The sequence below is a fragment of the Canis lupus genome, chromosome 20, assembly GCF_011100685.1.
Source record: "Canis lupus familiaris isolate Mischka breed German Shepherd chromosome 20, alternate assembly UU_Cfam_GSD_1.0, whole genome shotgun sequence".
NCBI lineage: Eukaryota > Metazoa > Chordata > Mammalia > Carnivora > Canidae > Canis > Canis lupus.
The window spans coordinates 46,684,687-46,701,557 of NC_049241.1; the positions used below are offsets into that span (position 1 = coordinate 46,684,687).

At 49.9% G+C, this 16,871-nt stretch overlaps 1 protein-coding gene across 2 annotated transcripts in view; it reads right to left on the minus strand.

Moving 5' to 3' along the window:
- Nucleotides 1-16,610, minus strand: part of AP1M1 (adaptor related protein complex 1 subunit mu 1) — a 28,591-nt gene extending 11,981 nt beyond the window's left edge. The window contains exons 1-6 of one of the 2 annotated variants that reach the window (XM_038566982.1): nt 16,444-16,610; nt 10,825-10,981; nt 8,780-8,847; nt 6,980-7,110; nt 6,173-6,320; nt 4,572-4,607 (exon numbers count right to left, since the gene is read on the minus strand). In XM_038566982.1, coding sequence (XP_038422910.1) covers nt 4,572-4,607; nt 6,173-6,320; nt 6,980-7,110; nt 8,780-8,847; nt 10,825-10,981; nt 16,444-16,485 — 582 coding nt within the window. In that variant the 5' untranslated portion in view covers nt 16,486-16,610. The remainder of the gene's footprint in view (nt 1-4,571; nt 4,608-6,172; nt 6,321-6,979; nt 7,111-8,779; nt 8,848-10,824; nt 10,982-16,443) is intronic. The other variant, XM_038566983.1, reaches the window with a different exon arrangement.
- Nucleotides 16,611-16,871: the final 261 nt, after the last annotated feature.

Below are 16,871 nucleotides of genomic sequence, written 5' to 3' on the forward strand. Positions count from 1 at the left end.
ACAGTCTTAGACTGACCACTGGGCGGTGCCTACTCTGGATAAGCTCAAATAGCAAACAGCAGGAAAGCTTCGAAAACAACTGATACTCATGGCCCATAGATTGGGGGTTGCAACTTGTGACCCAAACCTAACTGGGATAACTGTCAGCTGAAACACAAATATTGACATTTTGGAGATAATCTAAATAAGACCTAACATCCTATAATATTCAAAAAGTCCAGGATCTAATCTATAACACTCAGCATACAAAGAACAGTGACAATTTTAGCTCCCGTGAAAAATACAGTCAACAGGTGCCAACGCTGACAAATACCTTAAACAGCTAGGTAAAAGTCACAAACTCCCTGGCAAAAAAAATGTTAAAATAGAAAGTCTCAGCAGAGAAATAGACTACAGGAAAAAGAATCAAATGGAAATTTTAGAACTTAATAAATGCAATGATTAAAATACAAAACTTGCTGGATGGACTCAAGAGCAGAATTAAGACAAAACAGGAAAGGGTCAGTGAACCTGAAGACAGATCAAAAGGAATCATCTAATTTTAACAACAAAGAAAAAAGAAAAGATGGGATCAAATGAAAAGAGCCTAAGGGCCCTGGAGACACTAACAAATGGTCTAACATTCATGTCCTGGAATCCAAAAACAAAGGAGTAAGAGTAAAATGATGCAAACCTATTTGAGGAAATACTGGCTGAAAACATCCCAATTTTGGTAGAAGATATAAACCTGCATATTTGAGAAGCCAAACAAATCCCAAACAGTAGAAACCCAAAGATATCCATACCCAGACACATCATAATCTATCCGCTGAAAATGAAAGACAAAGACAGAATCTGGAAGATATCCTGAAAAAAACAATGTGTTACCTACAGGGGACATGGATTCGAGTGACTGTGGATTTCTCACCAGGAAGCATGGAACCCTGAGGGAATGGCAGGACACTTCCAAGGTGCCAAAGGAGAGCTGTCAACCCAGAATTTGATATCCAGTCAAATATCCTTCAGAATGAAGGTGAAATGAAGACATTCTCAGATGAAGGAAAACCAAGTAGATCTGTTCCAAAAGAAATGCTAAAAGCAGCTTTTTAGGTGGAAGGGACATGATCCCAGAAGGAAACCTGGAAAATCAGGAAATCAAGGGAGAGCGACGGAAGGGGCAAATGTCTGGGTTACATCAGAGACTGTTATTATTCTCCTCTTGATTGCTTTCAAGTATGTTTGAGAATTGAAAGCAAAAATCTTAATATGGTCTGATGTGGTTTCCAATGTATCTAGACGAATATATGGACAACTCTAGCATCAAGGGGTAGAAAAGTTTCTGGATTCCAAATGAAGTGGTAAAATATTAATTCTAAGTAGACAATGAAAAGGTAAGTATGCATTTTAATACAGCTACTAGAAAAACTATACAAAGAGGTATAGTAACAACCACAGTGAAGAAACAAAATGGAATGCCAAAAATATTCAAACAGACCATAAAAGGATAGGGGAAAAAAACCCCAAAGGAATGAAAAATACAGGGAACAAAAAGAAAACAAATAATAAAACGGAGAATTTAATCTAACAAATTAATAGTTATTATAAGTTTGAATGCTCTAAACTTATCAATTAAAAGACAGACTCCCAAAATAGATTTCAAAAAATGACCCAGTTTGAGCAGCAGGTAACATATGGAAGTGTTTAATCACTATCCTGGACAGCTGAAACTAATACTATATGGTACCTAACTGGAATTTAAATAAAAACCTTTAAAAAATGACCCAGTTATATGCTGTCTACAAAATAATATGATGCAGTCAAGTCAATAATAAAAAGATACAGTGCCTGGCTGGCTCATCAGTAGACCATATGACTCTGATCTGAGGGTTGTGAGTTTGAGCCCCATATTGGGGGCAGAGGTTACCAAAATATAAAATCTTTGAAAATAAAATAAAAGGATTAGAAAAAGAAGTAAAAGGACAGAAAGACATACAATGTGTAAACACTGATCAAAAGAACTCTGGAGTGAAAATATTAACAGCAAAATAGGTTTTTGGAACAAAAAATTTACCAGGGATAAAGAAGGACATTATATAATGATAAAAGAAAGGGTTGGTTCACCAAAGAAACATAAGAACCTGAAATGTGCTTGTACCTATCAGCACAGTGCTGAAATTTGCTAAGCAAAGACATAATTTATAATTAATAGCTGAAGCTTTTAACACTGTCAGTAATAGGTAGAACCAGTAGACAGAAAATTAGCAAAAAAAAAAAAAAAAAAAGCTAGAAGAATTGAATATCACTACTCAAATAACAGGATTTAATTGGCATTTATAGAACACTTGCCCCAACAACAGCAAAATATACTTTTTTTTTCAAGTGCATATGGAACATTCACCAAGACAGATCATATTCTGGGTCACTAAAATAAACTTTAACAAACTTTAAAGAATTGACATTACAAAAAGTATATTCTTAGACAATAATGCAATTAGATTAAAAACCAGTGACAATAAGAAAACAGAAAAATCTGCAAACATTTAAAAATTAACATACTTTTCGTTAAATAATCCATGTGTCAAAAGGAAGTCTCAAGGGAAATTTGAACATACGCTGAACAAAAATGAAAATTCAACATATCAATTATGGGATGCAACTAAAGAATTACTTAGATGTTTATAGCATTAAATATTTATATTAGAAAAGAGGAAAACTTTCAAATCAGTATCTTCAGTTTCCAACTTAAGAAATGAAAAAAGGAAGAGCAAAATAAACCCAAATCACAGAGAAGGATACAATAGTGCTAAGATCAGAAATCAATGAAACTGAAAACAGAAAGACAACAGAGATAAATCAATGAAATAAAAAACCAATTTTTAGTAAAGATCAATAAAATAGGTGGCTCTCACAAGACTGACAAAGAAAAATGACATAAATGACCAATATCAGGAATGAAAGAGAGGACATAAGCACAGACCCTGCAGACATCAAGAAGATTCTGCAGACATTAAAGGGAATACTACAAAAAACACTATGCACATAAACTCAATGACTTTGATAAAACGGACCAGCTTCTTAAAAATAAACTACCAAAACTCAACCAAGATGAAACCAAAAACCTGAATCGTATAACCGTTAAGAGGATTGAAATTTGTAGTTAAAAATATGCTGAAAAAGGAATGCCTGGGTGTATCTGTTGGTTAAGCATCTGACTCTTGCTTTTGGCCTAGGTCATGATCTCAGGTTGTGAGATTGAGCCCCACACTGGGCGTGGAGCCTACTTAAGATTCTCTCTCCCTCTCCTTCTGCCCCTCCCCTCTCTTAAAAAAAAAAAACCTGAAAAAGAAATTTCTAGACTCAGATAGTTTCACTATCAAATAAATTAATTCTACCAAATAAAATTAAAAATATACAATTTACGATACCTTCAAAAAATGAAATACTTAGGTATAGCTCTAAAGAAAATGTATAGGTAGTAAAAACTACCAAATGTTGATGACAGAAATCAAAGATGACCTACCTAGAGAGAAAAAGACACATACAGCGTTTTTGGATTGTGAAGCTTAATATACTAAAGATAACAGTTTTCTTCCATACTGATTAATACAGTTATTTAATAAAATAACAATTAAAATCCCAGTAGGATCTTTTTGTAGATAGAGACAAGTTGATTCTACAATTTTATACAAAGGGACTAAATAGCTACAACAATTTCAAAAAAGAAGAATGTTGGAAGAATCACATAATCTGATGGAGACGTAATAAAGTTACAGTTATCAAGACAGTGTGGTATTGGCAAATAAACAGATACACAGATCTGAGGCCAGATATAGACTTGCATGAATATGGTCGATTGCTTTTTGACAAAAATACAAGTGCATTTAATGGAGAATGGGATGGTTTTTTCAAAAAATTATATTGGAACAACTGCAAAACACTGTTCTACATGCAAAAATAAATGCATATAAACCTCGTACCTTATGTAAAACTTAACTCAAAATGATCATGGATCTAAATGTAAAACTACAAAACTATTAGAAGAAATTCAGGAGAAAACCTGTATGACCTTAGATTTGGTGATGAGTTCTCAGACATGGCACCAAAGGCACACATCAAAAAATCGGTAACTGGACTTTCTCAAAGTTAAAAACTTTTGTCCTGTGAAAGATACTGCACCAAAAGAATGAAAAGACAAGTGACAGACTAGAAGAAGACATCTGCAAATCACATATCAGATGAGAGATTTATAATCCAGAATATATAAAGAACTTTCAAAATGCAACAATCAGAAAACAAACAACCCAATTTAAAAATACTCAAATGACATGAAAAGACACTTCTCCGAAGATGATATGTGGATGACAAAGGAAGCACATGAAGAGGTGTTTAACATCATTAGCCATTAGGGAAATTACAAATTAAAGCCATGATAAGCTAACACGACACACTGATTAAGATGGCGAAAATTAAAACACCGATCAAGGATGTGGAGCAACCAGAATGTTCATCCACTGCTGATGAAAAGGCAAAGATGGTGCAGTCACTCTGGAAAACGATTTGGCAGTTTCTTATAAAGTTAAACATACACTTACCATATGACCCAGCAATCCCACTCCTGGGTGTTTTCCCTAGAGAAATGAAAACTTCTGTCTACACATAAACCTGGATGTGAAACATTTATAGCAACTCTATTCACAACTGCCCAACACTGGAAAAAAACCCAAAAGTCCTTCAATAGGTTGAATGGGTAAACAAGGTATGCTTCAGGATATAAAATAAATATAAGAAGAAACAAACTTCTGGTAAACGTAGTAACTTGGATCTATCTCAAAGACATTATGCTAAGTGGAAGAAGCCAGGGACGCCTGGGTGGCTCAGTGGTTGAGCATCTGCCTTTGGCTCAGGGCGTGATCCTGGGATCCGGGATCAAGTCCCACATTGGGCTCCTTGCAGGGAGCCTGTTTCTCCCTTTGCCTGTGTCTCTGCCTCTCTCTCTCTCTCTCTCTCATGAACAAATAAATAAAATCTTAAAAAAAAAAAAAAAAAAAAAAAAAAGGAAGAAGCCAGACTCAATAGGCCACATACTGTACAATGCCATTCATAGGACAATCTCAAAAAGACAACATTCTAGAGTTGTCCTCCTTATCTGCAGGAAATATGCTCCAAGACCCCCAGTGGATGCCTGAAACTGCAGACAGTACCAAATCCTATATATACTATGTTTTTTCCTATATAGATCTCTAATAAATTTTAATTTATAAAATTTAATTTATAAATCAGGCACGGTAAGAGATTCACAATGAATTAATTGTGACATGGGACAATTAGAACAATATACTATAATAAAAGGTAAGTGGATGTAGTTTCTTTCTCTCTCAAAACACCTGATTGTACTGTTACCCACCGTTCTTGTGATGATGTCAGAGGACAAAGCGCCTACATGACAACGTAAAGTGAGGTGAATGACATAAGCCTTGTGATGTAGTGTGAGGTGGCCACTGACCCTCTGACAATAGTCAGGAGGAGGACATTCTGACTGAGGACCATGGCTGACTGGGGAAGAGAAACTGTGCAGTGCCAGGGACTGGAGTGGTGGCTGCCAGCAGTGGGGGGAGAGGCGGAAGGGTCAGACTGCCGAGGGCGGCAGTAGGGAGGGCTTAGAGGGGATGTAGCTCCTGATTATGGCACTGGGGTACAAAAATCTGTACATGTGCAGAAATTAACAGAAAAGAAGGTCAATTTTATTAGTGAAAATTTAAAAAATAAAAGGAAAAAGCAAACATACACAGTCAAACAACAATAATAAAACAAGTTGCAGAACCACATCCTACGCTCTCGGCTTCATGGAAAGAACAGTGCATGTTTGTGAATTTACAGAATGAGGTCCAAAAGGATGCTAATAAATCTTAAATGAGGTGGTCTTTCTGAAAATGGAACACTCTGCTAACTCTCCACACTGCTTTAAAGAGTGACAGCCACGATGTGTCTGCATTGATTCTAAACAGGAACACAAGCTAGTGGAGAGAAAAGAGGCTCAGCCATGAGTGGCCTAAGCTGAACCCTGCTGATCTGCTGTCATAAAGAAAGTAAATGTCTCTCAGCGCCTTGCTAGTTTTAAAAGTCCCAGTGCTTTTATTTCAACCATGGAAAAGACAAAATTTTTCTGAAAGAAAAGGAAGGAAAGGAAGCCTACCAAGAGGTTGACAGACTCGATGACATCCAAGAACACCTCATTCTTCCGGTACTTGATGCCCTCGGACCGCCAGGACACTGCATTGGTGACAGTGGCTGGGGGCCTCGGGGCCCCCGTCTCCAGCTTGTGGCCTTCCTGAGTGATGTACCTGTGGGACCGTGCCAAGAGTTAAGGAGTTCAGGCACTGACATTTTGAAAACATTCCCTCCCTAGAGCAGGTTCCAGAAAAGGCAGGCTCTGGTTTCACCTGAGCTGTTTAATACAAGAATATCTTACAATGTGTCCATAAAGCCCTGACAAACTTGAGTTACAATGAGCATAGAGTGTTCATTTTTCACTTGAGGGATGGTGCAAGGAGGGGACCTGAATTTGCTCTTCTGCTCGATGTGCAGAGGGGACTGACCCTTGGGGGAGAAGCTGGTGACCCCAATACCACTTGGGGAACAACAGGTGTGAGATGTGGGCCAGTTATGTGGCTTCTCTGAGTGCCCCTCTGTGCCATGTGAAACAGGGAGCAGCACTCCAGACTCTGAAAAGAGTGAAGGGGAAGTGCTCGCATGGGAAGTCCTTAATTCACCTGCCCCCAAGTGTGAAGCACACGACTGCAAAGAAGAATGTGCTTTTCTCTCATGTAGGACGGTGGAAACAAATATTGGTGACTCCCGAGCGACAAAGCATTTAGTGCACGGCTTAGCACCAGGGGGGACACTGAACTGCCGAGAGCCTACAAACGCCCCAAGGGATGGGTCAGGGTGGCAGCCCACAATGTGCTGTCGCCAGGCCTGGGTCCCTGCCCTGCCCACTCACTCCTGCAGGATCTTGCTGTCGGTGGTCTGGGGGTAGCCGAAGTCCATGAGCTCGTCCAATAGCTCGTAGATGATGACAAAGTTGTCTCGGATGCTCTCCTCCTCCAGCTCCTTGAAGTACTCTGAAAACACCTGCGGTGCAGACGGCAGGAGCGGCAGATGGGTGAGCCAGGGTGGAGGATGGGGAGCGCCTGCACAAAGCCACCTGTCCTTTGTGCCCTAGATCCCACAGCCCTCTTGCCCACAAGCTGCATCTGCCCATGTGCCAGGCCTGGCGACAAGCCACAGATTAGGCCCTGAGCTCAGGGATCACAGGCAGGACGACAGCACTGGCTGACTGAGAGGCAGGAAGCGGGCTGTAGGCAGTGCAGGCGTCCTCAGGGGGCCTGGGAAGAAGCCCTGTATCTCCACCTCTGAGGATCTCTCCTCTCCTCCCTGACAGCCCCTCTACCCCCGCCCCTGGTCTAGGGCCCCATCTGAGCTTCTCTTTAATCCCTGTTCTAACTGTCACCCTTTGCCTCTGAGTCACAAGTGACTCAGGTGAGGGCCAAGAGCCACTGGGGACAGAAGTAGCAGTTCTTCCAGACTCTGCCAACTCCCCTGAGCTGCGGACACATTTCCTCTGGTTCAACAGAAGATGAAGAGGATCAGAGAAGGGAAGGGAGAGAAGTTTCATTGGCACGAACACTGAAGGAAAATCACTGAGGCAAAAAGGAAATGCCAAACGCAGCGGAGAGGACCTTCCCTCTTCCTCTGCCCCCTTGTGGTCCGATGGTGCCCCCCTGCACTCCAGGACCAGCTGCTGGGCCTCTACTCAAAGTCACTCCTATAATGGCCTCACTGCTCCGGCACAAATGCCTACACCCTAGCCCACACTTAGGGCTCCCTGGGGGGACACATGCCCTCCTGCCCCCATGTCCTCATCATCCAGACTGGCTCCCGTTCCCCTTTATTTAAGGCAAGTGGCTCCTGGCTAACTGCACATGGCACCACCTGAGGGACAACAGCTCTCCTTGGCCCATGCCAGGCTTCCTGGGTCCCATCCTCCACTTTCTTCAACCCCACAGCCCCTGCTCCAGCCAGGCCCTCCCATTTCTCCTCTGGAAGCCTATGGCAATGTCCTTACTGGCCTCCCTGCCGCCCTCAAGTTCCTCCTCCACTTCTCAGCCAGCCAGACAACCTCAACCCTAATCAGGTCTCGTCAGTCTCCTGCTTCAAGTCCCCCACCATCTCCCATCAGGCTGGAAACGAAATCCGAATTCCTCACTGGGCCCTGTGTGCCTCCGACCCCCTAGTCCAGCCCCGCCTACCTGGTTGACCTCAGCCCAGTATCCCGGGCACACTGGGCAGCCTGAGGTCCCCCAACCCCACCATACCACATGCACTCCTGCCCCAGGGCTTTTGCACCTGCTGCTCTTACCACTTCTCCATCTCGGAGCAGAATTTGGTTCTGCCCTCCTCCTGGCTAGCCTACCTCCCTAAACTCTGACTCTCAGGTGGTCATGTTCCACCCTTCCACAGCCAGTTGCAGGGCACAGCTGTCCCTCTGGGGTCAGGGTGCACTGACCTGTCATGAGCTCCACCTCTTGCTCACTTTCCTCTCCTCACCAGCGTAGAGGAACAACTAAGGCCATAAAATCCCACACACGGGGCAGGTGGAGCTCCCCTTTCCCATTTGCTGGGGCTCCAGCCCTACAACTCCCTAGGGAGGCTGTAGCCCTCGGGTGGCCAGTGTGGGTGGAGGCCTGCAGCAGAGCCAGGCCTATGGACACCCCTCCAAGGCCCCTGTGGCTCAACTCACCTGTACCACCTTATAAAGGAAGGAGAACACCAGCGACACACATGCATTCTTCTTGGACGTGGCAACCACTGCATGGCGGCCACAGTTAAGGAGTGTTCAGAGGCATGAACAGGCCTAGCAGACCCCGATGCGCAGCACAATCTTGAAAGGACCCCCACCTGCACCCCAGGCTCAGAGCCTCCCTCGCCCCAAGCCCCAGCCATTCACTTGGCCTTCAGCAGGTTACGGAGCTTATGGTCTGAGCCAGGCCTGGGACACAGTAGTTAGCAGATGTGGTCTCAGCTCCAGGGGAGTCCTCAATGACAAAGAAGCAGCAGGGGGCTGGGGATGAGGGGCTGTCCCGAGGAGGGGATATCTGGGCTGAGAGCCAAAGTCCGGGGTGCCAGTGGGGGTGCACCTCAGGTGGGGTGAACAGCCCAGGGTGGGGAGGCAGTGTGGCTCATTCTGGGAGCAGAAGGCAGGACCACAATTGGTCCTTCCCCCAAAGCTTATGTGACTCTCCTGAGGTCCAGGGCTCCCAAGCTAGGCTCCAGTGGAGGCAGCCAGGGCCAACACTGGCTCTCGCGCTTCCTGCAAGCCTTGGCTTCTAAAGCAAACCTTTTAAATAGAAGCTTCATTTTCTTGCTTATTTGATGGAGGCCCAACAATGGATTCACTGAGGTGATGTGTGTAAAGAGTGTGGCACAGACTCTCCCTCCCACACAGGGGAGGGTCCCTCAGGGGGACAGTATGTGCTGGACACTTCCTGTTCCTTTCCTTATAGGGCCTCAAGCCACCCGGGGAGTCTGGTTCCTCCACTGCAGGCCCGTGTGCTATGCCCTGGATGTGCCCGGTCATGACACGCCTTGTGGCCCTAGTGCTGTGATATGAGAGCCAGGTGAAAGGGATGGCAGGGGCCAGTCCACCACACTTCCTGCAGAGAGTGGAGACACAGAAAATGGATGCTGGGCTAGTTGAAGCAGTGCTGGCTTCCTCCCTCCAGCCTGGGACCACATGCCTGTCAGGCACTTTCTAAGGAGGGGTAGTGGGCACCTTCAGTTCTCATGGCCTTACCCTGCTGGAAACTATTACCCAACAGCGGAACTAGGGAGCAGGAAGGGGGTGCCATGCAGCAGCACCCCAAGGGATTGAGCCATTGCCATCTCCTCCCTGGCTGCCCAAGCATGAAACTGGGACCCAATTGGAAACTGGTCAGACGGCTCCTACTGAGCTCACACCACCACCACCTGCACACCTGGGCAGCCACCGCCCAGACCCAGGGTGGCTTCACAGACAGCCAACTCCCAGGTTACAGGCTGCCAGCGGTACTCTGTAGAGCTGCCCCTCACAGGCCCTCTGGAGAGAGGGGAAGGAAAAAGAGAGGCTACAGGGGCTGGACCTTAGGCGGCCAGACGAGGGTCACAGGCCAGGACCTCCCTCATTGTAATGTGCACGCAAGGCTCGAGGGATGACCCCAGCTTCCTCGTCCCCTCCCCACATTAACTCTTGTCCCCTACAGTCTGGCTTCTGCTCAGCAGCCAGGAACCTTCAGAAAACGCAAATCTGATTTTATGTCACCCCATCTGCCTGAAACCCTCCAAAGGCTTCCTGTCAAAAGTGACGGCCTATGAGACCCCTTGGTGTTGCTGACCACTTGGGCCTCATTCCCACCATACCCCACTTGCCTGCCCTTCCCCCTCCCCCGATGCTCTAGCCACCCCTACTGTGGCTTCCAGAATAAGCCTCACTTCCCCTTTGCAGAGCCTTTTCCCAGGCCTATGGCTCCTGGTGTCTGCCCACTGCTCTGGATAGTGGATACATGGTCTTCCTGCAGGTCTCCTCCAGGTGTCCCTTCTCAGAGAAGCCCTCCTGGATCCCCAGACTACCTGAGGTCCCCTGCCATACCCTCTCCTCTCCCAGCGCCCATCACACTTGTTACTGTCTGTTCCCTGCTCATCTCCTCAGGCCGCGGGGAGCTCCAGGAGGGTGTGCCTGAACCAGCCCTGGGCCTGCACATGCACAAGCCCAAATGGAAGGCCCCTGGGGGCTCCCCCGCAAAGGGATACGATACAGATTGTTGTGCTTGATCCACATGAAGCGGACACCCCCGTGAGCCAGGATGGGCGACAGCATCCCTTCCTCCTCCTTCTCCATCAGGATAGGCATGAAGTGCTCCACCTCCGACATGTCCACGTCGCCGCGGTAATTCCGGCAGATGAGCACCTGGGCGGAGGTGGGGGAGGAACACTGCTTTCATTGCGAGTTCCCCAGCCAGGTGCCTGGGGTGGGGGGTGAGAGCGCCAGCCTCCCTCGGCACAGGAACCCTATTCACATCCCTGAACATCAGAGACTCAGGCCTGATCTCTATCCCCCAGGGAATTCCTCAAGGACAGCAGTTTCCAAAGTGAACATCACAGGGGCCAACCGGGTGCTCTGCAGGAAAGGGGAATGCAGGGCAACGGTCCAGGACTGAGTCAAGCGGGAGATGCCAGGTGAAGACGACCTGTAGGCTCTCGCTGCAGCCTTCCCAGAGCCTTTCCCATGCTGACGCACCCTGCTCTTCTGCCTGAGGCAGGGTGCCCACTCACACTCAGGGAATACTGCTGAGTGCTGGCAACCACCAGAACTCCCCTGTGGCTTGAGGACATGGCATAGTGCTGCTGTTTCTTCTTTCTCGCTCTTTCATAACCCGTGGCTTAGGACATGCAGCATCTGGAACCTTCGTCCACTACTCCTGGGGACTTAACATGGGATAAGCACTTTGGTAAAGTCTGGCAGGCTCTCACACCGGTAAACCTAGCTTCAGACCCAGCTGTTCCTCTCTTAGGTATTTACCCAAGAGAAACGAAACCGTACGTCCTTGTGAAGACAAGTAGGCACATGTCCACTGCAGCTTTATTGTAAATAGATCCAGGCGGAGAGAGGGCCAATGTCCTTCAACAGGTGAACGGGAACAAGAGCTGCGTCCACCTACAGCCCGGAGGCCCCTCAGCCATGAGAATGACTATTGACGCGGCGGCAGCACGGGGGGCTCTCAGGTGAGGGGCCAGACAACAGACGGCGTATCCCGTCCCACGGGATCCCACTTACTTTAAATCCTCGCAGGCGGTGAGAGAAAACACGTAATGGCTGCCTGGGGACGGGCTGGACACGAGGGGCGTGAGGAAGCCCCAGGGGGCGATGGAGTTTCCCGGGTTTGCACGGTGACTGAACTCATCAAAGAAAGGTAGTCTGGTCCACCTGCGCTACCCCTCCGTGAGGGGACGAGGGGGGCCCAAGGCTGCGCCAGGCTCTGTCTGGAGCCGCTGCCTAGAGCCCCTGGGACGACGGGGCTGCAGGACAGCGCCGTGCTGACAGGGGCCCTGCTGAGCAGGCGCGCTGGGCAGCACCGGCCTTAGAGCTCATAGTTCCACAAAATACACCACTTTTGTTGTGTAAAGCCAGGACAGAGAGAGAATCAGAGAGAGTCCAGACGAGAATCTCTTTCCTGGTTTCTCTTTCGTTGTCTGTGCCCTCTTCCTGCTGAGGTCCAGAAGGCCTCTTAGGGACCCAGCACCCAGTGGGTGTGAGCTCATGCGCATGTGGACCAGGCCCGGGCTGAGGAACTCCCGTGCACCCTCTCATATGCTCCTTGCCGGGGATATATACCACGAAGCGGAACATGGTACACGTTCTCTCTTTGACAGAGATACACAGTGACACCCAGAAACCTGGCACCACCTGCTTGAGGTCACACAGCCAGCAGAGGCGAGCCTGGATTCTAACCTGTTCTTACCCCCTACATGGTCCCTTCTGCTCACTAAATGTTGCTTTCCTGGGCTTCGCAAGGCCCATCTTCTTCCCCAGGTACACAATCGGGGGGGGGGGGGGGACAGCTGTTGGCAGGGAGCCCCAAGGTCCCCAGAGTGCTCAAAGGAACGAATAACTTATTTTGCTCGCCTTCATCACCAGGGCTGCAGAGAGGCCCGCGCATCCAAAGAGCAGGCACTGTGCCCCTCTACCATACGCCAGGCTGGGCCTGGGGACACAGGTGGCCCAACAGGGTGCCTGCATTGTGACACTTGCTTAGGAGGAACTGAGAACCTCCCAAGGGTGTGACCTTCCAACTGAGGCCAGAGGGGGAGGAAAGATAGAAGCAGAGGGACCAGGGTGGCTGAAGCCACAGGGTAGTGAGAGGCACAGCCCATGGGGGGACCTGGGGGTACTGGTTAGGTAGAGTGAGGACAGCCTTAGAGCTTGGGCTGCAGGTCCCAGATGAGAAGACAAAGGCAGGGGACAGGACAGATTGAAGGAAGGCAGGCAACGCGGCGGCGGTGACAAACCGCTGCCCCTATGGTTGCTCTTGATCCCCACAGTTCCTTTCCCACAAAAAGCAAGAGGGGTCTCCTTCAACAGAAGGTTCTCCCTGCTGAAAGTGTCTGAAAACAAACTACAAGTTGAACCCCAGGACAAACTGGTTCTTCATGGCCCTGCCAATGCCTCTCCATTCATCTCGCCCCACCCCCACCCCCCCTCCCACTGTTCCACCCCCAGGTCATTCCATTTCAGCCATCCTGGTCCCCTAGCCACTCTGTGAGCCATCCACACCTACTCCTGCCTCCAGGCCTTTGTACTTGCAGTTCCCTCTGCCCAGAATGCCTTGGCCTCTTCTAACTTCTCATGCCTCACCTCAGATGGCACCTCCTCCAAAAAGTCTTCCTTGCTTGCCCTGCCAGAGAGATCATACCCCAACTCCACTTGTCCTTCACTGCCCACAACACTGGTTCACTATAATCTCTATCTTCTTTTATGGTCTGTTCCCCCTACCAGAGTCGAACACTCAAAGAACAGGGACCACTTCCAACTTGTTGAGGGCTATGTCCCAGCATCCACAACAGAGCCTGACTCCAGGGGGTGCTCAGGGAATGTTTGTGGAGTGAACGTGGTGGTGAGGAGAAAAAGGCCAGGATAATACCCAGGTCTCCAATGAGGGCAGGCACGTGGACAGTGGCGTCATTCACTGAGATGAGGAGAGCAGGCCTGGGGTGGCAGCGAGTTCATTTTGGGAAATGCCAGATTTGTGGCAGCTGTGGGACCTCCGAGATGTCCCTGAGAACAATGGATCTCCAGGTGAGTACTGTGGACTACGGTACAAACTTGAGTTCCCTGCACACTGACTTGAATCAAAACCCACCCAAGGAGAGGGACAGTGAGGGTGGGACCCATAGGCCTAAGCCAGAGGAGCCAACATCCCAGGGGAGGGGCCAGGAGACGGTGACAGAAAGGGGCAAAACGAGAGAGAGCAGTGCCTCAGGAGGCCAATGGAAGCCCACTGAGGAGTGTGGCAGTGGTGTCAGAAGCTGCAGAGAAACAAGAAAGATAAGGGCAAAGTGTCGGTGGAGGGCTTTCTAGCAGCTCAACATGGCCATGCTGGTTTCCTTGGTGATCCAAGGCACTGGCTGGCTGGCTTGTGGTCATGAATTTCTTACTGTGCTACTACCTTACCTTTTATTAAATATAGTCTGCACAAAAGGTCCTTTCAAAACCTGAGGTCCATGGGGAATGGAGTAATAAATAGCACGATGGTTGCTGGGGATGAGAGGCAAGCCCATGGCTGCCCTGGGAGCTTCCCAAAAGGCAGGTCTGCTCATGCTCCTCCCAGGCTACAATCTCCTCCTTTCCAGGATCACACTGGTCCTCTCTGTTTCTCATACCCATGGGGACATTCTCAACCACCCATGGCCCTCCTGGTGTCACCCTCTAGGCTCCAGCATTACCCAGGTTTTCACCTGCCAGCCCCAGCAGGCTGCTCTGATCCCTCGGGCCAACTGCGATGCCTCCTGGCCCACCTAATACCTGGTCTGCTCCCAGCTCTGGCGAACTCCCTCCTCCAGGAAGACTTCTGTAACTGCTTTTCATCTGCAGCCAAAACTGAGGCTGGCAACTGTATTACCTGGGGCTGTGTCCATGCCCCTGCAATCTACCTAGATCTGATCATTTGGATCTGCCAGCTTCCATGTGTCTCCCCTACTAGACCTTGAGGTCCTCAATGGGGTTAACAAGGACCGTGGGCCATGCGAGGTGCTAGCCTGTCTCAAACGTTCGCTCAGAGAGTTTGTCCAATAACACCATAACCAGCCTGTGCGAGCAGTGAGGAAAACAAGGCTCAGAGAGGAAAAGGTACTTGCCTGAGGTCACACAACTAAGCAGCAGAGATGGGTTTTGAACTCAGCCCTACCTGCACAGTCACAGTGAGGTAGTCAGCACTGGGCTTGGTGCATGCAAGGTGCTCATGAAATGTTTGCTCAAGGAATGAGAGATTGAGATAAGGCAGCCTTTGGGAACTCTGCGGACACGGTGGCCAGGGTGGAAGGAAGAACAGGAGTTCCAGGCACTCTGGAATGCTGCACACACTCAGCCCCTGGGGTGCCCTGTGTCTTCCCTTGCCTGAGGGCTGGGAAAGGGAGCCCAGCACTGGGCCTCACTAGCTGTTGACTTTGGGTGGCATCCAGAGCAGGCGACCCACTCAAGGAACTCTCGGAAAGTGCTAGGGTGGGGTACCCTGGGAGTGGGGGCAGGAAGGGATAGCCACTTCACGTCTTCACTCCCCACTGCTTCTGAGCTAACTCCTGCCTGCTCCGCGAGGCCCAACGTCCACCTCTCTCCCAGGGATCTGTGCAGGACTTGTTAGCGTTGTTGCTGCCGTTCCTGTGACTCCCAGATCAAGAGGCCAATACTCACTTGCCTTCTAGCCAGGACGGACTCGGGGAAAGGCAGCAGCCCACTTGGAAAGGCTCTGAGACCCCCTCCTTTAAGAAGTTTTCCCAGAGTCCCCTGGGAAAGGCACCTGGGTCCTAGTCGTGTGCAACTCTTCCTTCAGATCTGTCACTGCCTCCCGGAAGCCCTCCCTGACCCCTGGTCCAGGCATAGTCTCCTATTACAACCTCACTGCTCTAGTAGGGCAACTGACATTGATTTGTGCTTTCTGAGATCAGTGTCCCTTTCTCTCACCAGGCTGCGAGCTCCACGACGACTCCCAATTTTGCTCACCAAAGGTGGCCCAAGACTAAGCACCCCGTGCAGCACTTAGTAGGTGCTCCCCAAATATCAGCTGACTCCTAGACCCGCCATTCTATGGCTGGGGTGACCTTGGGCAGGTTGCCTGCCTGTGCCTCAGCTTCCCCCTCTGTAAAATGGCCCTCCCACCACCCACTTCACTTAACCCTGTAACTCAGTGTCACACCAAACGTTAAGAAATTCTAGCCGGGACTGCCAAGATGAAATCGCCGGGTAAAGAGGGCGGGGCTGGCCCGAGGGCGCGCTGTCCCCGACACGCCTCGCCACCTCCGGCCAAGGGTCGCACAGCCCCTGAGCGCCAGTCCTGGCTTCCCGGACGGCTGCGGCCCGTCCCTGCCGCCGCCTCGGGTTTCCCGATGCCCCTACGAGGCGGGAGCACCCGGCGCACAGTGGAGGGGGGAGGGGGTCATGCAGCTGTGTTACCTGGCGACAGGGCGCGGCTCGCGGATCGAAGCCCCCGCCTTGTTACTTAGCAACAGGGTGGGGCCCTCAGGTGAGGCCCAGCAGCCTCTTTGCCTAAGACTAGGGTGGGTCCCATTGGCCAGTTACCTAGCAACAGGGTGGGTCCCCCCAGGGGGCGAGGCCCCACCGGTTGCCTGGCAACGGGAAGGGTGGGGAGCCATATGTACCTTGCCCTTTAGGTCCAGCACGTAGACGGCGCTGGCGGACATGACGGCTGCGGGAAGCCTCGGCAGCTGCCGAGGGCGGCGGCGACGGCGGGGACTGCCGGGCGTTGAGCAAGGCCGGGCGCGCCCCGCGACAGTTCGCCTCCACTTCCGGTCCGGGGAGCCGCGCGCGGACCGTTATGTCCGGTCGGGGAGGGGCTGCCGGAAAGGCGCAGGCGCGAGGCGGAGTGCGCGCAGGCGCGATACGCCCGATGTGACCTTATTTCCCGCTCCGGCGTCAAGCGTCCCGGAAGTAAGGCCCAGAGGGGCGGGGCCGAGCTTGGCCGAGCGGAGCCGGGCGGGGCCGACCGAAGCGGCGCACTCGCTGGCTGCCAGGCCCGCTGGAAACCCTGCCCCGCCTCCGGGGTCCCAGGGAGGTGACGCACCGGTTG